The sequence below is a fragment of the Theropithecus gelada genome, chromosome 12 (assembly GCF_003255815.1).
Source record: "Theropithecus gelada isolate Dixy chromosome 12, Tgel_1.0, whole genome shotgun sequence".
NCBI classification, from domain to species: Eukaryota; Metazoa; Chordata; class Mammalia; order Primates; family Cercopithecidae; genus Theropithecus; species Theropithecus gelada.
The window spans coordinates 72676718-72697365 of NC_037680.1; the positions used below are offsets into that span (position 1 = coordinate 72676718).

The 20648-nt window shown below is 40.2% G+C and overlaps 1 protein-coding gene and 1 non-coding gene across 4 annotated transcripts in view; both read right to left on the reverse strand.

The window, feature by feature from the left end:
* The window catches only part of HECW2 (HECT, C2 and WW domain containing E3 ubiquitin protein ligase 2), a 384249-nt gene that overhangs the window by 11900 nt on the left and 351701 nt on the right, over positions 1 to 20648 (reverse strand). For all 3 annotated transcript variants that reach the window (XM_025405496.1, XM_025405495.1, XM_025405497.1), the window contains 7 exons: positions 17256 to 17408; positions 14934 to 15032; positions 11353 to 11482; positions 9932 to 10078; positions 9178 to 9292; positions 5820 to 5905; positions 4662 to 4774 (listed from right to left, as the gene is read on the reverse strand). In XM_025405496.1, the coding sequence (XP_025261281.1) occupies positions 4662 to 4774; positions 5820 to 5905; positions 9178 to 9292; positions 9932 to 10078; positions 11353 to 11482; positions 14934 to 15032; positions 17256 to 17408 (843 nt within the window). The remainder of the gene's footprint in view (positions 1 to 4661; positions 4775 to 5819; positions 5906 to 9177; positions 9293 to 9931; positions 10079 to 11352; positions 11483 to 14933; positions 15033 to 17255; positions 17409 to 20648) is intronic.
* On the reverse strand, positions 4014 to 4117 carry LOC112636829. Its single transcript, XR_003122301.1, has one exon. It is a non-coding gene; the product is annotated as a small nucleolar RNA U13 (small nucleolar RNA).

The window sequence follows — 20648 nt, forward strand, 5'->3', positions numbered from 1 at the left end:
ATGGATTCAACTTGTACTGGCTGCAGAGACAACCACATATACTTTTATGTACTCCTTGGCTCACACTGTGAGCAGCACTATCCACTGCTACCACAAAGTGAGACTAGGAAATCTGAGAAAAGAAGGAGACTTACATTTGCCTGCTTGAAAATTGAAAGGCCCTCCATCATCCTTGTCTAGAAAGACTAAGATTCTCTCCCTCGTTGCTCCGGTTGCCAGGACTGCCCTCATCCTTTACAGCCCCTCCAACCCTCCAGGGCAGAAACTCCCATGCCTGACACAAGCCCATGCCAGACTTCTCAGGGGATTCTTTTTTTTTTTCTTTTTGAGATGGAGTCTTGCTCTGTGGCCCAGGCTGGAGTGCAGTGTCGCCATCTCGGCTCACTGCAACCTCTGCCTCCTGAGTTCAAGCGATTTTCCTGCCTCCCGAGTAGCTGGGACTACAGGTGTATGCCACCACGCCCGGGTAATTTTTGTAGTTTTAGTAGAGACGGGTTTCACCATGTTAGCCAGGCTGGTCTCAGACTCCTGACCTCAGGCAATCCGTCCACCTTGGTGCCTCCCAAAGTGCTGTGAGCCACCGTGCCCAGCCAGGATTCATGTTTTAAGTAAGAAGGACATCTAGCCATTTTTCTCCCATGTGTACAATGTAATTTTTTTTTTTAATTTTAAGTTCAGGGGTACTTGTGCAGGTTTGTTATACAGGTAAACTGTGTCACTGGGGGTTTGTTTTACAGATTATTTGGTCACCCAGGTATTAAGCCTAGTACTCATTGGTTATTTTTCCTGATCCTCTCCCTCCTCCAACCCTCCACCCTCCATTAGGCCCCAGTGAGTGTTATTCCTCTCTATGTGTCCTTGTGTTCTCATTATTTAGCTCCTGCTTGTGAGAAGATGTAGTATTTGGTTTTCTATTCCCGTGTTAGTCTGCTAAGGATAATGACCTCTAGCTCCATCCATGTTGCTGCAAAGAACATGATCTCATTCTTTTTTATGGCTGCATAGTATTCCATGGTATATATGTACCATATTTTCTTTACCCAGTCTACATTGATGGGCATTTTGGTTGATTCTGTCTTTGCAATTGTGAATAGAGCTGCAATGAAGATACACATGCATGTGTCTTATAATAGAATGATTTATATTCCCTTGGGCATATACCCAGTAACGAGATTGCTGGGTTGAATGGTATTTCTGTTTTTAGGTCTTTGAGGAATTGCCACACTGTCTTCCACAATGGTTGAACTAATTTATACTCCCACCAACAGTGTACAAGCATTCCCTTTTCTCTGCAACCTTACCAGCATCTGTTATTTTTTTGTACAATGTCACATTTTAAATGTTAAACATCATTTCACTCATAGGAAAAAGAAATACACTGGAGCTGACTAGCTTGAGACAGACCAGCTCTTCAGTTGTGCAACTTACACCTATCAAAAATAGCAGAAAAGTGGCTTCAGTGTTTCTGTTCTGATAGTAGGAGAAAAGGACTTGATAATATAAAAGAATCTCTTTAGGCCAGAACCAATTTTACAGATCTTTTTTTACATCTAAGTAATGCCCCACATTTCATTAAGGGTGATGACAATGTTGTCAGTAAAGAAGTTGCTTCTCATGTAACTATACTGTCATGCAATTAAGTTCTTTTAATTTTTTCCCTCCAAATGTACTTTTTTTCTTTGTGGAGCCAATGTTAATAGTTAAAGTAATACAGTGGCTTACAAAAGAGTCAGGATAAAAAGTTTAAAAAGAACAAAGTGGCCGGGCACAGTGGCTCAAGCCTGTAATCCCAGCACTTTGGGAGGCCGAGACGGGTGGATCACAAGGTCAGGAGATCGAGACCATCCTGGCTAACACAGTGAAACACTGTCTCTACTAAAAAAATACAAAAAACTAGCCGGGTGAGGTGGCGGGCACCTGTAGTCCCAGCTACTCGGGAGGCTGAGGCAGGAGAATGGCGTAAACCCGGGAGGTGGAGCTTGCAGTGAGCTGGGATCCGGCCACTGCACCTCCAGCCTGGGCGACAGAGCAAGACTCCGTCTCAAAAAAAAAAAAAAAAAAAAAAAAAAAGAACAAAGTAAACACAGTATTCCTAAGACTTTCATATACATTATCTTACAATTGTCAAAATACTCTGAACATTGTTACTCCTACCTTACAGGGATGGATCTAGGGTCTTGCTTAGGATGATGATGATGTAACTAGTGTGTCACAGGGCTTAGATCTGTGCTCATGCCTGTTAGCTGGGTTACATAAGGTGACTGCAGCTCTGAAGCAGAAAAGCCAAGTAACTCTTCTCATCAGACCCCAAAAGATGGGGCTTGTTGCAGAGAGGTTATGAAAAGAGGCTGCTTGCTCAACGTGCCTAAGACCATCTTCATTTGTGCTGTTTTATAATCTGGGTAAAACTAGGAATGTAGAAGCAAACTTAGGTCATAGTGAAGACAGGAAGAAAGGACAGTGCCCGTTACCCAACTCTGTGTATGCAACAATAATGAACAACACCACCATTTACAATGAGTTAGCACATGAACTTCCTGAGGCTCCAGGGGGAAGTAGAAATGCAAATCCAGCCTGACCCTCAAGATTCTTCAGCAACCCTTCGGTGTTACTTCTCGCTCAACCCAACCTAATATACCACCTCCTCCTGGCCTGTTACAGATGAGAAAATCAAGGCTCAAAGATGAAGTGATCTCTAAGGTCTCAGAGTTAGCTGGTGGCAGAGGTGGGACTAGAACCTAGGTCTGCTAACTCCTACCCCTGCCCTCTTTCCAATATGCAAACATCCTGCCTGATATGTATTACAGATGATGGTGACAGAAATCACAATGGCAGCTATCACTGACTGGATGCTTACTCATGGCCAGAGACAGTATTAAGTATTTTTCATGAATGATTTCAGATAATCCTCAGAATTTCAAATCCACCAGGTAGATGAGGAAACAGAGGCTCAGAAAGATCATGCAACTTCACCAAGACCCCGCTGCAGGTAAGTAACAGAGGTGGGACTCAGCCTAGGTCTCTCTGAAGCTAAAGCTCCAGGTCTATATCAAATTACTTGTCTCTGCCCATCAGGTTTGGTGAAGATTACAGTGATTAAATAAGAACAGTTGACATATCTGCTTATTGTGACACTTTATTCCATATACTTTAGTGGCTTTACAGAAATAGATTTCAACAAAAAGGTGACCATTGATCTGCCGTTTCCTTCTTCAATGCAAATTCTTAAAGAGTTTCTCACAGAAGAGTAAAAAGTCTTATTCAGATAGTCTAAATCTGTTGATTTATGTGTTGAAGGGGAGAAAACTCATTATCCAAGCATAAATAAAATGAGCTAGTTCTTCAAATAATGAAATCAAATAATGAATTCCCAGATTTGGAAATCAAATATGCCAGGTACTACTTAGGTGTCTGATGCAGAGCCTGTTCAGACTGTGATGCATGTGGGGCAGCCGAGGAGGCTCAGGCAAGCACTTGAGCCGTCATTATTTATCACTCTCTCCATTTGTATTTTCAGCACCCCCTTTTCTCATCTGTTGATGCTGACAATACAGTTCTTAAGAACTGGCATCTTTCAATTGCTAAGAAGAAAGCTTTGATAACAGATTGCTCAGTTGCTTGTACTTAAAGAAACAGATGACATCTGGGGGTACCTAACATCACCTTATTATAATATAAATAGTATGTCCTAATATCACTAATAAAACAGGTTTCTCAAAGTCATCTATACTTAAACTTAGGATAACATCTTGGAGTACCCAACATCATTTAATCTCTCTAGACTATAGTTGTATTATTAGTAAAGTTAGAGGCAATTTCAGCTCCTTTTTACCTCAAAAATGCTACCGTATTACTACTCATTGGATAAAGGAATTCTAAAACAAATTTTCTTCCATTCCTCTTTTGTTCATCTGCTCCTTTTCCGTTGCTCCAGCTCCAGTTATCTGCACTCAATCTCAAACACTTTTTGTCTTCACAAATACTGTCTTACTAGTCCTTGCTTTTCTTTCCCATGTCAGATGGGTAATGTGCAGATGTTGTAATAAGGTTTGAGGGTGGCACATCTCACATATGTGCATGAATACCCAATTATCACACTTACAAACTGCAAAAGGATCAGTCTTTTGCTTTTATTAGCAGCAGCAGCAGCAAAGCATTTTTTTCTATTCTAAGGAAATATGTGATCTTACTATGAATGAGAATACAATGCAGAGAGTACGGAATTAAGACATGTATGAGACAGGCTAAAGAGATCTAGAGCACATCCACATTATTTAATATTCTTTAGAAACTACAATGGTAATTTTTACTGAAGGGATTCTAAATAGTTGTAAAGTTAAAACTGAAGCTTCTGGAAACACCTAGATTAGAGCCACAATCATAAGCCACAAGCATGATAGCCAGCGTCGCTTTACTGATGCTAACAAATGCTTTGCTTTTGTTGTGTTTTGTATTTTAAGATATGGATGTATATATTTTAAGTGTGACCAGAGAGATCTTTTTTCCTTTCATTTAGAAAGGTTATCAGGGAGAAATTCATTCTAGGAGCTCTTCCAGTCTCCTAAACTTGTAATATAATAGCAGTAATTAATCAATATATACATAAATGAATGTCTCCACCAAACATTGTGACAGTAAAGAAATGTTATTTTATATTTTACCTGGGAAGAGCAGTGATTTTCCCCCATTTCTCCACACAGAATCTTCTTGGGCCGTTACTCCCTCGGAGAGAAGCAAATCCTTCGTAGGGAATGCTGGATGTGCCTGTAACAAACTGTCAACCCAAGAAAACAGAAGGAGAAGGTGAAGCCAGAGACCAACAGCCAGGAAAGGCATCGCATCATTCATGGGCAGAGCTCCTGAGGAAGAGCAGGCAGGAAAGTTCTGAAGACAAAACTTCACAGGTGTGGAATAATCACAACACAATTCTGACACAGAGCCAGAAGAGAATACTAAGAAAGAGAATATTGTGCATGATAAAGGGAAAGGAGATGTGGACGGTTTGTAGAAAATAAAGCACCTGATGCAGCTGACCAGCTCAGAAGCTCAAACCAGGCACATTTCCTACTATAGATGAATAAAGTGGGCATATCAATTAACCTGAGTCTACTTAGTATCAGTCCCTGATCAATGTCAGGTGAATTTAAAAAAGAGAATGTCTGGGCCTGCAATTTTGAGGCCCAGACCCTTAATCCAAAGGAGCTAAGATCCGAAGGAGCTAAGAGTACTTGTAAGGCTCTGCCTGAGCATCCAGAGGCCTCCTTGTGTCTTGCAACCAACCAGCAATTGTCCTGGATGACCATAAACACCACACACACACACACACACACACACACACACACAGACACACACACACACGTTAGTTTACCCAATGTTCTTGAATGTCACTGTTTTCTCAAATTTGTGGAAAGTTAGATGAAAGAGAAGAAAGGACTGTTAATCAACTAACTGCATCCCTTTTTAAAGAATTGAAGATCATTTCTTTCTGCTGCTAGGGATGCTGGCCTGTACTTTGGGTACCCTGGGTGCTTCTTGCTGAAGGGACCAAACTGTCCTGAAGGCAGATGTTGTTACTGGGATTCTTGGACTGGACTTGACACTTCCCCAAACTCTCATGAAATGCTTTAACCTGGCTAGGGATGTTCTGAATAGCCATGGAATCACATAACCGTGCTATCAGGAGTCTGGAAATGGTGTATCCCATATTTCCAGATAGCCATGGTATGTATTTATGGAGAATACTTAGCAGTTATTAAAAACACATACTTCCAACAATAATCATATCGATACATTCAAAAGATTAAATAATGGCATCTCACCTGTAACAACCTTAGTCGTTGTTCATTGTTGAATCTCTCCACTGCAGCCCAGAACCACCGAATTACAATATGATTGTCATGGTATCCTATCAAACCAATCACAAAAGCCCATGTTACTTTGACTCTTCTATATTAAGCCACCAAGATATGTGACAGGAAAAGTCCCCAGACATAAATCATCCTCTTGGATTCTTTCAGAGTTATCTATAATTGGCCTGGTGTGGTGGCTCACGTCTGTAATCCCAGCACTTTGGGAGGCCGAGGAAGGCGGATCACGAGGTCAGGAGATCGAGACCATCCCCATCTTGGCTAACACGATGAAACCCCGTCCCTACTTAAAAAATACAAAAAATTAGCCAGGCGTGGTGGCGGAAGCCTATAGTCCCAGCTACTCGGGAGGTTGAGGCAGGAGAATGGCGAGAACCCAGGAGGCGGAGCTTGCAGTAAGGCGAGATTGCACCACTGCACTCCAGCCTGGGCGACAGAGCAAGACTCCCTCTCAAAAAACAAAACGAAAACAAAAACAAAAGTTGTCTCTAACTTTAAGACTAACGAATAACACTGTATATATGATCATATGAGTGTCAAAAGTTAAACCAAACAACACTAAGTGAAACCAAGAGGTCTCTGTTTTCATTTAGTGGTCACTAAGTGAAACTGGTAAAGAGAAGAACAACAAATGAGTTATTTTAACCATATCATTTCTGTAAAATACAACAGTTGTTACTGGAAATACTTAACTCTTTTGGTCATTCACATAAGAAATAATTTTCAAATACCTCTATGCCAAGCACTGTACTAAGGTTGGGGGCATAATGGCAAAGAAAACAGACCCTTCCAGGGCTTCTGGCAGAGGAGAGACACATTAATCAAATAATTCATACAAACAAGTACATAACTGCAAGCTCTCTTAAAAGCTATATATAATATTCATATTTTAAAATCAAACTAGTTTCACATTGATTTACTAATAAAAAGGGAAAAGTGACCTTTAGTTTCTTAAATAAATCCTAAATAATCACCAACTTAATTTTACTTTTATTCCATACTTCAGTAGAATTTAAGAAAATGTCAAAGGAATCACCTCATGGGCAGTGGTGGTGGATTCCAAAAACCTTTCAGTGAAAAAAAAATTAAATTCAGAGAAAAGGGTAACAAGGATTTAGTGATTCAAACCAATGAATAGACAGAGTTAATGGGTACTGAGTCCAGAACAGAAGGTGGGTAGAAATTATTTTAATCCAAATTTTTCCTCCCATTTCAGTAGTTGTAGGATTTGGGAGGAATCTCACCTTACTGTTTACCATTTCAGTGATGTTTAGTCCCCTTTGGAGAAAAAAAGGATCGAAGGGAAGGGTGATCAAAACTGGACTGGACATGGGGACACATGGGCCATGCCCAGAGTTTGGTGAAGACTAGCAACTTGGTACTGAGCAAATAATTTCTCATCTACAAAAGAAATGCACTGGCTCTTTGTAGCTTTAAAGTTTTTTGACCTTATGAATTAGCCCTTTTCTGCTTCCCTTTTGCTATTTGTGCCAAACCTTTTGGAGGAGGAAGAGTGAATGTGTCTCATCATATTATCTCCTAGCAGCTGGTGTGTGAACATATGGCAGGTGGCAGCCACAGAGCTGCTTCTTTACTCAGTGCCAAGTAGCTGGGTGAGCAAACGTGGCAGCTGAGGGTCTCAGAATTTTTCTGCCCCCTCCCAAAGATTTCATTTGATAAGATTTACAATAACCATATAAATAGGTCCTTGATTAATCAGATTTAGTGAATAAGATTGTATACCATGGAAAAACAAAAACAGTTGATTCTATTAATGCATTGCTATTAGAATCTCCTGGGTCCAGGCGCGGTGGCTTAAGCATGTAATCCCAGCACTTTGGGAGGCCGAGCCAGGTCATCGCTTGAGGCCAGGAATTCGAGACCAGCCTGGCCAACATGGTGAAACCCATCTCTACTAAAAATATAAAAATCAGCCAGGTATGGTGGCACATGCCCGCTGTCTTAGAAAAAAAAAAAAAAAAGAACCATCTCCTGGAAGGAAGGAATGAGCTAATAATATTTATGGTAAAATATAACTTATGCAGCATGTCAGAGAAATAGTGCTCTCAGTAGAAATCGATGGGTTAACAAAGCTATAATAACCAAAGAGATTATACATGGGGCCAATTGGAAAAGACTTATTTCAGCAATTGGATTTCAGAAATAGCAGCAATGGAAACTGCAATTAAATACAGCCTTTCAGATTAAATGTGTAAGCAAGGCCAGCCTGCGGTGCAGGGATGAGCTGGAAAAGGCAAGCACAGGCATAACCAAAAGCAATTTAGCAAATGTTAAGGCATTTTTTTACTCCAAACTTTTAAAACTACTTTTTTTAAAAAAAATCTCTGCTTCAACTTAGAGATAACTAGAGAACTGTTCAGCTCTCAATTTACTCTGCTAAGTGATGAATTCAGTGATATGAAGTTTGTAGTTTTCATTCTCCAAGTTCAGAACCACTTCTAATCTCTTACACTTAGAGTTAAAAAAGAAAACCCAAACCAGAAAATAACTGGTATTTGTCATGAATTTCTGAAGGCTTTCTAACATGGTGATAAATTTCAGAACATGTATTCTTTGCTTAAAATTATTTAATAAAACCTTAACTCTGGGTTACCATCAGGTCCCTTGCAAAGTATTAGTTTAACACTCAAATTTCAATGGGTTTGGTCCCGGTTATGAATCGATAATTTGTACTAATCTGCAGAAAGGTCACTTTTAAAGCTTTCCATTTTGTGAAGTTTCAGATAGTGCAGTTTTTAACTAACCTTACTACAGTCTTCTTTTCACTTGAAATTCATGCTTGAATTTAGAACTTCTCCAATAATGTCATATTTTGGGAACTGTGTCTTATTCCATTCAAGTATTCTGACTATGAATGATAACTGATAAGGAGCGTAGTAAATGGTGGGAAACCTGTGCTGACTGGGAACCTCAAAGGGTGTGCTTCTTTAAGTTTTAGAAACAAAATGGAATAGGTGGAGTTTGACCAGCTGGATGTTAGCTCCCTGGTGCTTCACTGGCAACACCATAAAGTAATTAATTAGTGTTCTTATGGTCACATTTCTTCACCAACAATTAAGAGTTATGACATCCTTTGATGCTGTGTAAACAGTCCTTCTCCCATCTGACAGATGAGGTAACTAGGAGAAGAAGAGAATGTACCTTGCCCAAGGTCTCAAGAGAGCCTGCAATCAGACCTATGATTAGAGTCCAAGTGCTGTTGCCTGTCCTATATTCAGTTGGCAAGCTGAACCAATGCCTTCCTTTAATCTGAAATTTAAAATCTAGCCATCTATAAATCAAATTTCACCTCCTCTATATTCTGTGTTGTTTCTCCAATCACTTAGGTCTATTTCAGCTGTGCCTGCGATGACCAATTCCAGTTCTCTTGCATCAAATACAGATACCAGCCTGGCATCCACCACCTGTGGAATAAAAAGAGTACAAGGCATGGCTTAGGAGCCTGGAGAAATATCAGCTATAATTAAGTCTTAGAAAAAGGGACACATGGAGTTTCAGGAATAATATGTGTGTACCTTGCGCTGGCACTTGAAAACCTGTAAAGCTCCCTACAAATATAAAGCATTCTTTAGTATAAGGTTGATGAGATTTGCCTCGACAGAATTTTTGTTTTATAACTGACTGCTGATTAATCTAGGTCCCGTCCACCTTTAGGAAAATACTTAGTGTTTCTACAGAAAAAGCTACATACAATACGTGCCAACTCATTCTGACCTCAGATATAATTATTTCACATAGCAAGCATGAGATTTGATTACCCGTATCTAAGCATAAGAGCATGGCTTAAATGTTACTAGTGGTCATTAACTCAACAAAAGCTACTTGAGTTCAGTCCATAACATTTGTTTCAGTGATCTCTCGTAACAGTGAGTTAAGCTTCTTTTGGTGCTCTTGAAACATAAGGGAAAAAATATTGAACTTTTCGCATGGAGAGAGCAACAGTAAATACAGCAGAAATAGTCTACACATGTAAGTACAATAAGATGGATTGTGGCATCATTGATATCAGACTGCAAACTCCTCCTACTGCTGATTGTCTTTACCTCATAGAAGCCACGCACTAAACTCTCTGTTTGTTGTACAACACCCCTCTCAATCCTCCACTTCACCATCCTCTCGATGTACTCCTTCTTGTTCTTCTCTGTAACTGGGATATTGGCACCCCCAGGCTTTAATTCTCGTTCAGTTATCTGAGATTAAAAAATAAAAAGAATGACTATAAAGCAATACTCTTACTGTTATAAGAACATGACTAGCAGTGAGCTGAAATCAGCCAGCTACCTGTCCCCAGCCTTGCCCTGGGCACATCCCACAAGCTGGCAGTGAGGCCCCAGGCACTCATGGAGCACATGCACTCAGGAAAAACTAGGCATTGAGCTGGTGCTTGAAAGCTTTGGTGATTTTTTTATATATATATTGCTGGTATTACAGGTTAAGTTTTAAAATGCAGACGAATTGGCTTCAGATACCAGCCTGCTACTATTTGAATGTTTGACAAAACCCATTTTCACAAATTTCTCAGAATTGACTATATCTAGAGTAAAGATTTACTTTAAAGAAGCAGAATTACACTCAAGTGAACGTTAAATTGAGAACTTTTTCAAAACACATGGAAATCAGAAAAGCAGCTAAAGATTAATGCCTAAATAAGAATATTACTTGTAAACTAGTATATAATTTCTGGAAGAAATGTTTTCCCTACTCTTCCACCAATTATTGAAAAAAAAAATCAATATATTCTGTTTTTAAGTCTTCCCCAAAACATTGTTTATGTTCCCTTAGCTTCAAAAAAATCAATTTTGGTTCTTTTTTTTTTTTCTTTTCTTTTTTGAGAGAGGGTCTCACTCTTGTCCCCCAGGCTAGAGTGCAGTGGCATGATCCAGGCTCACGGCAGCCTCAACCTCCCCAGCTCAGGTGACCCTCCCACCTTGGCCTCCTGAGTAGCTGGGACTACAGGTGTGTGCCACCACACCTGGCTAATTTTTGTATTTTTTGTATAGACAGGGTTTCACCATGTTGCCTAGGCTGGTCCTGAACTTCTAGGCTCAACTGATCCTCCTGTCTTGGCCTCCCAAAGTGCTGGGATTATAGGCATGAGCCACCGTGCCCAGCCACCATTCTATAAATGGAATTTTAAAATTCTGTAGCGTGGACTTCAAAAAAACTGCATTCTATATAAGGTAAATTCTCATATTTTAGGGGATATTTCAGTTGGAAATAAAAAGAAGATTGCTTACAACATAAAAGGTTATCACCATCTGTAATTTATAGCATCTTAATCTGCAGCTGACATTAATTCTAACCTTTGTAACTGCGATTATTGTAACTGTGTGTGATCTGGAGTTTAAATCACCCAATAAACCACAAATAAATAAGCATCTGATCTTAGCCATGGAGTTAATTCTTCACTCGTCAATAGCCTTCAGTTACCACACTTAGGCACCAGGTGTGCAGAGACACACACCTGCCCAAATACTTCTTCGTTCACAGTGAACGTGAGGTCTAGGATGTCATGGATATCATTGTCTTTCATCCACTGCAGGCTCTGATGGAACTCTTCATCAAGGTATTCTAGATCACTCAGGTCACATAGACTAAGATGACAAACAGACAGAAACAAATATGTAGGCATGGCTGTTAGCAAAAACCCACAGTAATAAGGAAAGAAACTAAGAATTAAAGAGAAGAACAAGAGCCACTACATGGGCAGTGATTTCTGAAATGTTCTTAGTCCAAGTCCAGTAATTAAACCAGTGAAATAATTCAGAAATTTGTTACAAAATTAGAAAGTCCTAAATATGTAATATGCCACAGGAATCATTCAGACTGCGTCTTTCTTTATAGACACAGAACTGGAGGTGCAAAGAATGAGTGCCATCTGCGCAGTCATCCATCATCAATGCCAGATCAGGAACTGGCACTCGGTTGACAACTGGGATCCAGTATTCTTGCTGGCTATATTATGCTACCTTAAAATACTGTTATCTTCATTTGAAATAATTTATATATTTCTATAGTATATTTTAACTTTGTTTTTTTGTTGAAAGACATGATTTCTATTTTATTTAATATTTATTTTACTTTATTATTTTTTGTTTTTTTATTAAAGACATGATTCATGTTCACATACATTCCCTTTTTCTTCATGGTTCTTATTCTGAACACAGTAAGCCACAGAACCTGTCTTCAATCTGTATTTCTCCCCCACATTTTTGAATTGCAGAAGAAGAGTCTACATGAGGTATAGTTACTGTTCCATGGCCCTGTTGTACAGTGGTAGTCATCAGTTTGCCATAGCTGTTTTGAAATTTCACTCCCCTAAGCCCAATTTCAAGGGTCATATTTTTTCAGTTCAATCTGAACATTCATTAGGCATCAAGTATGTACCAGACATCTGAATAGCTACTTGATGAACAGTCACTACCCTCAGGAGCTGATGGGCTAACTGGGGAGCCAGGTACACAAATAGATAAGTTAATGCAAAGTGATAAGTGATAACATAAGATTGGTAACATTTAAAATTCATGTACTTTTAAAATGTATGTCACATTTCCATTTAACAAAAGAAGGTAGGGACAGGGATTTAGCTGTCAGAGCACACACGAGGGCCATTTTCTTTGACTGAGAGATTCAGGAAAAGCTTTTTGCAGAAGATGATGCCTACATTAAATCTTTCAGGATGTTTAAAAGCAAGAGAGGTAAAAAGGAATAAATAAAGGAGGAGAAGCGGAAAGAGAAAGGAGAGAGAATAACATGAACAAAATACAAAGGCATGGAAGTGTACAGAGGACTCCAAGCATATCAGCAGTTTCAGAGAGTTAACCTCAAGACAGAATTTCTAGAGAATGAGGCCAGCAAGGCAGCAGGCCTTAATGCCATCCTAAGGAGACTGGTGATTCAGAACTACCAAAAGATTTTAAGACAGGGCATGGCATGATCAGAAGTGAAATGTGAATTATAAACACATAAACTTCCAGCTCCTCTGGAAGTCCCAGTGTGAAGGATTATTTAAAATGGGGTGGGATGAGGGGTCGTTATCATTAGAGGGTAGAGACCAATGAATAGACCCCTACAATAATATGGCCAAAATAAGATAAGGGCTCTAACTGGGGCTGGGCTATTAAGGTTGGAGAGAAGAAGATCAATTTGAAAATCATTTAGGAGGCAAACATGTAGCAATCATAGAATAGTTTTATTGGGGGAGTATAAAGAAGGATATCTAAAATAGGGGTGACAAATGAACTCATGTCAAAAGTAACTATAATTAATTGCCAAGCTGGAGCACTATCCGTTAAAAAGATTTCTAAGACCACAATGAGTTCAGTGGGAAAAAGTACCACAGGTGATTTGTGAACTCTACCCTGGGAATGATGGGGTAGAGTAGAGATGGTGAAGAGTAGAACATGTACTGTGTATTTGTCATCGCTGTTTAAGGGTGACTCCCAATTTCTGACCAGAGTGGCCTGAGAATAGTGGCACTATTAACTGTAACGGGGCCTGTGGGAGAAGGTATACTTTTAAGTAGGGAAACTTGATGAGCTTAGTCTTAACCATGTTGATTCTGAAGTCCTTGTAAGACATCTGAGTGGAGTCTGGTGGATTGTTGAGCATGTGAGGCTACACCTTAAGGGAGATCAAGACTGAGAGTACAGATTTGAGAATCAGAGGAGATAAGACAGGCAAAGAAATCCCTCCCCCCCCATGAGGGCATACTGAGTGAGAAAAGCAGGGGCCCAATGACAGAAGCTTCAGGTATACCAAGGGTTAAGGGCAAATCAGAAGAGGAGCTCATGAAGAAGACAGAAAAGTTAAAAAAAAAGAGCCCGCACAGTACAGTGTCATAGATGCCAGCTCTGGAGAAAGGACCCAGGAATAAATGGTGGTGGGGGCGGGTGGTACACAGTGTCAGAAGCAGCAGCATGACCCAATAAGATACAGACTAACCAGTATTCTTTAAATGCCTCCACAGGTTTTCTGGTGGGAAAGAAACCAGGCTGAAGTGTGTTGAGACTGTGAATTTGAGGTAAGTGTAGAGAGTCAGTAGAGACTAGTCTTTCAGGAAGCTTAAATGAGAAGATAAGAGATAAGGCAATGAAATGGGAAGATGCAAAGTGGCCACAAAGAACCAAAGTGACAGAAAATGGCACCTGTTTCCCAGTGCTACAGCTGTGAAGACACTGAAAGACAGAAAGGCAAAAGTCTTTCTACTGACCCTCCCAAGGGCCCACAAGAAGCATTTTGTTTGCTTTCATTTGAGGTCTAGGCTTCCATTTTACAGTAAGCAGGTACGTGGCCTCAGTTAGGGAATGGGCTGGACAGAGCCAAGTGAGAATTCAGTGAGCTCTCATTGCAGATTTGAGCTACTATCCCACAGGCCGTTGCCTTCTGTTCGGCCTTGTAAATGGCTGCTGATTACAGGACAGAAACAATTAGCCCTATATTTTACAATAATCGTAATCTTTCATTAACAACGAAGAAAAAGTTCTGTGAATGCTGAATTTTCATTTTCCATAATAAATTACTAAGGTCATAGAGAAAGTTTAAGAAACATATGGCACTGTCCATCCCTGACAAACAAATAAAAAATAAAACCAAAACAAAAGAAAACGAAGATTTGAATGAGGAGTAAGCATTTGAAAATTTGCATCAAGCCAAACACAAAATGTATCTCATAAAGGAGAGGGGGCTGTGAGTCACTAAGACTAACCCACAACTATTCTATTAATAATCTGCATTAACACCACAGGAATTCCAGGGCTGCATTTGAAGTACAATTGTTTTAAAGAAACATGCGCTGCAACAAATGAGAATAGATTTTGGGGGATAGAGCAAAACTAAAACTCTGGGGGCTAAATAGGTCAGAGGCAGGAAAAACACAGTAATCGTATTTGAAATTGTATTACTTTCAGAAATCTAAACCACTATTAGGTTTAATAACAGATTTGAGATTGTGAACAGATAAACAATGACTTTGACAGAATTTTTTCAATAAAGTAAATACTGTATTTTACATGCTAATTACACAAGTGATAAAAATATTCTTACATTCTGAGAAGAGCCTTATAAAAGGGCCGTGTGAAGAAGGCATCCAACAAATACTGGTGTATTAGTGCAAGACCAAGGATCCTACCACTGAATCGGAACCTGTGAAGGAAACGCATGAGATGGCTTACACGTCATGGAGCAGTTTCTAGGTGGTTCCATATGCTTTCTAGAATGCCTTCCAGCTCTAAGCATCTACATTTTTCCAATATTAATTGCCTACTAGGTCGTGAGAGTTTGTATGCACCATGGGCTGTGTCTTCATCAGGCCAGTGATATAGTTTGTATACTTGTCCCTGCCCAAATGTCATGTTGAATTGCAATCCCCATTGCTGGGGGTGGGGCCTGGTGGGAGGTGTTTGGATCATGGAGGCTGATCCCTTATGGCTTGGTGCTATCTTCGTGATAGTGAGTTCTCATGAAATCTGGTCATATAAAAGTGTGTGGCACCTCCCCCCAACTTTCCCTCTCTCTCTCTCTCTCCTGCTTTTGTCATATGATGTGCCTGCTTCCCCTTTGCCTTCCACCATGATTTAAAAAGCTCCCTGAGACCATCCCCAAAGCCCAGTGATTTGGGTGCTATGCTTCCTGTACAGCCTGCAGAATCATAAGCCAATTAAACCTCTTTTCTTTATAAATTACCAGTCTCAGGTATTTCTTTATAGCAACGCAAGAATGGACTAATACAGCCAGTAATTCGTACCTACTTGCTGAAGAATCAGTTTCCCTCATATTTAGAGACCCTGCTCCACGTTCACTCCATGTCAGCAATGTAGCACCCCACATTCATGAATCCCGTGTGAGCATTTCAGTGACATTTCCCCAAACCAATTCTAAGAGATGTTGACAGATGAGACCTCTGGAAGTGGGGAAAATGCTATCCCCTCCTAGTGTGTATGCATGAATATTAGCAGGATTTCTCTAACACAAACTCAGTAGCAATTCTCTTCTGAGGAAAGGCCCAGTCTCAGATCAAGAAAGTTCCTATATCTATTCTCTATCAAGCCTCATTCCTGATATTTTCACCATTCAAGAATTATGCACATGGACATTTGGGGGGGTTTCTTCTGGGACATTCTGTTCTCTAAAATGTCAAGGCTCAATTCTATTCTGAATCACTTTGGAAACTTTATTAAACATATTTGTTATGACTGGATTTGCTGCCTGAGATGCAAACTTACTTTCTCTTTCAAAAGGGTTCAAGTTTCTAGCTCTTTGAAAGTCTGATGTCTTCCAAAAGTGTAAATCCATACTGAGTTCGTACTGTAAGTTTGTAATTTTAGTATTAGGCAGCCATTTTAAGAACAATGTCCAGCAGTATGGTTCCTCTTTATTTCCATTTATTTAGCACAACTGTAATAGTCACAGTTAGAAGAAGGACTCCAAATTGCAGCTAAACAGATGTTCAATTTGAAGAATAAGTCCTACAAGATAATGCCCTCCACCCACCAATATTAATCTCATGATTCAAATATGCTTTTTCCATGAATCCTGCTCATATTCTTTCCTTTGTTGCTATCAGGGAAAATGAACAGGAACAAGCTACCAGGGGTTATACAAATATTTACAGTCTATAAACGCAGAGATTTAAAAAAGATGTAAGGACATTTGGAAAGAGTGCAATTTGGGATTTTCAGCATAAATAATCTTCAGATGGGAATCCTAAATCAGTTTCCTTGATTTTGTGTGAGAAATTAGGAAAGAGGGAGGCAACACCTGGTTACAAACTTCAAATGGCTAATACGGTAAGTGACCACTGCTTGTGATTCCCCACTCCTGCCCTTCTACCGTCAATGCCCCCAGGTCACCCCACCAGCCCCACTGCCCTCTAGAGCACCATCATCGCCACAGTTGAGAGTCAGAGCCCCAGCCAGAGTTCCAGCTGCCCCATCTTCTCCCATGGCAGCCACTTCCCCAAGGGCTGCTCTAGAGGCTGTCTGATCTTTGGATCAGGCCTTCCCCTCCTCACCCCCACCTCAGCTTAGAGCTCATAGGCACCCAAAGGTACAGCGAGGAATACAGGGATCTCACCAGGAACTCATCATCTTTTTCTTGCAATGGGAAATACCTTTTGAATTCTACCCAACTCACTTGAATCGATCTTATAGAACAGATCAATTCCCAGCTATCAACAGATCTAGTCCTAGCTTGAAGACTGACTACATATTTAAATTTGACAATAAAAACAAGAGTCAAGTGAGGTATTTAACTGAAAATATGATTTTTTCCAAGGGAAAAAATGTTTTAATGTGTAAATGTGGGTTCTATAAAAAAACAAATATCATAGAAAATCGCCTGAAGAAGTGTTGGGGAAAAAATACTTACCATTCATGGTGATTGTCTACAAAAGCAGACATAGGACTTATTTGTACTGTGTATGTGTCATTGGCTGAATATTCAAATAAGCCATAATATGGGTTAAAGAGTTCTCTGGATACCAGGAAGAAAAACTCTCTGGAAGGCCCACTGTAATCCAGCCTGTAACAAAAATCCACAAAAAGAATAATCTGTTACTTTTTTTCTAGATATTGGGCACTTTTCCTCCAGAGCTCAAGTTTCCATAGGATGCTCATTACAAATCTAATTGTCCACATGCCAGAGCTGTCCAAAACAAACTGAATGATCATAGTTTCTGATCTCATTGTGTCTTGATCCAGATTAGAAAAATGGACATTTATGTGGAACACACCTAAAACCAAGCCACACATCATACAGCAGGCATACAACAGGCAATATTCTAATACATACAATAGGCAATCTGCTAATATTTTGATTATGTAAATATGTATAAAGAGGTAAATCTTTCAAATGTCAGGAGCAAGCTTATACAAAAAGGGAGCACAATGTGAAAGCTTCATTTAAACAGGGTAAAACCAGGGGGAATCAGTTACATATGCTCACAGGACATGGAGTCCTCATGGATGTCTGAAACATTGTTAAATGGGAGAAGAAAGATACTTCCGTGAATTCGAGATAAGACATTACAGATACAAGTCCCCTTAGGGAGATCAGTAGCAAAAAATGGAGTGATAGGGTGCAAATGAAAACTTTAAATGATAAAACACCAAGGAAAACTACAGACAAGAAAAATGAGGGGGCCTAAAGCTTCCTAAGGAAGGCGTTTGGAGAAAGAGGCTGAAACTCTAACACCCGAGCTACGGTATAAATTCTACTTTACTCACAAAGATGTCAGGGTCAAATTGAAGTATAAGAAAAGATTGTGTGAGGTCTGAGGAATGACAAGTGGCCAAAAATGAAGAGAGTAAAAAACGCAAAGTAAGGAGGAGTTTGCAGTAAAGCAATGTGATGTGCTAAATTTAAAATGAAAAATATAAAGTACATCGACCCTATGGATAAAAAGTATACACGTGGGCTCAAAGATAGGGAAGGAATGCTGAAAAGGGAATGAAGGCAACTGAGAAGCTGGGGTGGAGGAGGGATTGTGAAAGACTTTTCTTCTCCTTCTTCTTCTTTTCTCTATCTTATTTTTTCTTCTTTTTGAATTTTTTTCTGTGGGTATCATTGCATTTCTTTAATGAAAAAAAATCTGAGTCTTGTTCAGTGATAGGATTGTGTGATGGAGAAAAAAATGGATCCTAGGCCGGGCATGTTGGCTCATGCCTGTAATCACAGCATTTTGGGAAGCCAAAGCGGGAAGATTCATTGAGTCAAGGAGTTTGAGATAAGCCTGGGAAACATAGTGACACAGTGAGACTCCTGTCTCTACAAAAAATAAGAAAAAATTAGCCAGGTGTGGTGGCATATGCTGGTAGTCCCAGCTACTTGGGAGGTTGAGGCAGGAGCATCTCTTAAGCCCAAGAGTTTAAGGCTGCATGAGCTATGATCACATCACTGCACTCCAGCCCCGGCGATGGAGAAAGAACAACAGCAACAAAAAGGATACTACAGGCAGAATATAAATAAAAATGGTTTACAGAACAGACTTCAACTATTCATACTACTTTCTCAATTTTTGTTATATCTGAATATATATGTACTATTATTAATTTAATATTTTTCATTAAATCAACTTTAGATCTATTTGCTTTTTTAATAAAACTTTGTCTTACACAATCTTTATAAAGTTTTGATGTGCTAACTATTGTTTCCCAATATACCTTAAAATGAATACACGAATATTAAAATAAAACACATCAGTCTTTGTAGTAGCTAAAATCATTTAACATATCACCAGTGGTATTAAAATCCTCACACCCATACTGTGCTGATAGGAAACTTTTGTGTAAAGAAAAATGCAAACAGCAGACTCCCAGGGCCAGAGAGGCTGTAGGTGACACAATGGACCTGTCCTCTGGGGCAGCTGAATAGAACATGCTCACAGGTGGCTCCCAGGATCGGTGGGACCATCCTCAGGTTACTCTGAGGACTCCCAAAGCAGTACCCTGGCTGCCTCCTCAGTGCAGGGATGCACAGACTACCTGTCCCTCCTTATGCTGTGACGAAGGCGGCCTTTGTGGCTTCCTCCCGTTGACCTACTTCTGGCCTGTGACACCGCCAGGAACAAGTAGAATACTTCTTCCACTTGAACGTTCTTTACATACTCAGAGACTTTCTTTTAACAAAAGTCTGTGTGCTGATTACATATGGGGTACTAATCTAGATCCTAAAGATGTAAAATGTTTTGAAAGTCATTTCCCATCAGAGCTCTAGGTTTAGCACTTTCCGTCTCCTGGTCTCTGCCTCCTCTCCCTTTCCCACTCCTGAGCATGGCCACTTCCTTCAACCTTCTCTCAGGGCAGGGGTGGGAATTCCCTCTCTACCCTGGTGTCAGTAAAGACTTGATGGTGACACTCCAGGTGAGGTCTTCTCAGCATAGAGCTTAGAAAATCCTCGACACTTTTCTCCAGCGATGCTGGTTTCACTTATCCTGCCTTTGGGGCAACCACTTTACTTTGTTGAATTACAAGGTGCTAGTCATCAGCTAAAGCCCCAAACCTTTCATGTATGCTGCTTTAACCCAGGACTCCCCCATCCTGTCTGCATGTAGCTGCATCTTTTAAAAGCCTTAGTACGGCCAGGTGTCATGGCTCATGACTGTAATCCCAGCACTTTGGGAGGCCGAGGCGGGCGGATCACGAGGTCAGGAGATTGAGACCATCCTGACCAACATGGTGAAACCCCGTCTCTACTAAAAATACAAAAAATTAGCCGGGTGTGGTGGCAGATGCCTGTAGTTCCAGCTACTTGGGAGGATGAGGCAGGAGAATGGTGTGAACCCGGGAGGGGGAGCTTGCAGTGAGCCGAGATTGTGCCACTGCACTCCAGCCCGGGCGACACTGCGAGAGACTCCATCTCAAAAAAAAAAAAAAATTCTAGCTTACAATATCCTAGGGTGTACGCAACCTCAAGGAGTGGGTAGACTACTAAGTGTGAGGCACAGAGTGAGCACCGGTCAGCTATGGTCATTTTCTGTGAGGCTTTCGGACACAATAAAGCATACAATGGATAAGGTCAGAGACAGCTGAAACATGAGGCAAATACTTCAGGAGTCAGTTTTCTTACAGACAACTGGTAAAAGTAAAATAGGATTTTGCCTGCTTAAAATTAAGCTGTGGCGTTCAGTTAGAAGTATCAGGGTTTCTTTAAGCTTTAACTCTGAGTATTTTAACAATACTGCACTTACAAAGTGCATTACAATTATCTGTATATGTGCCTGCCTCCCCTATACATATGTACTAGTCTATAACTACACTGGGG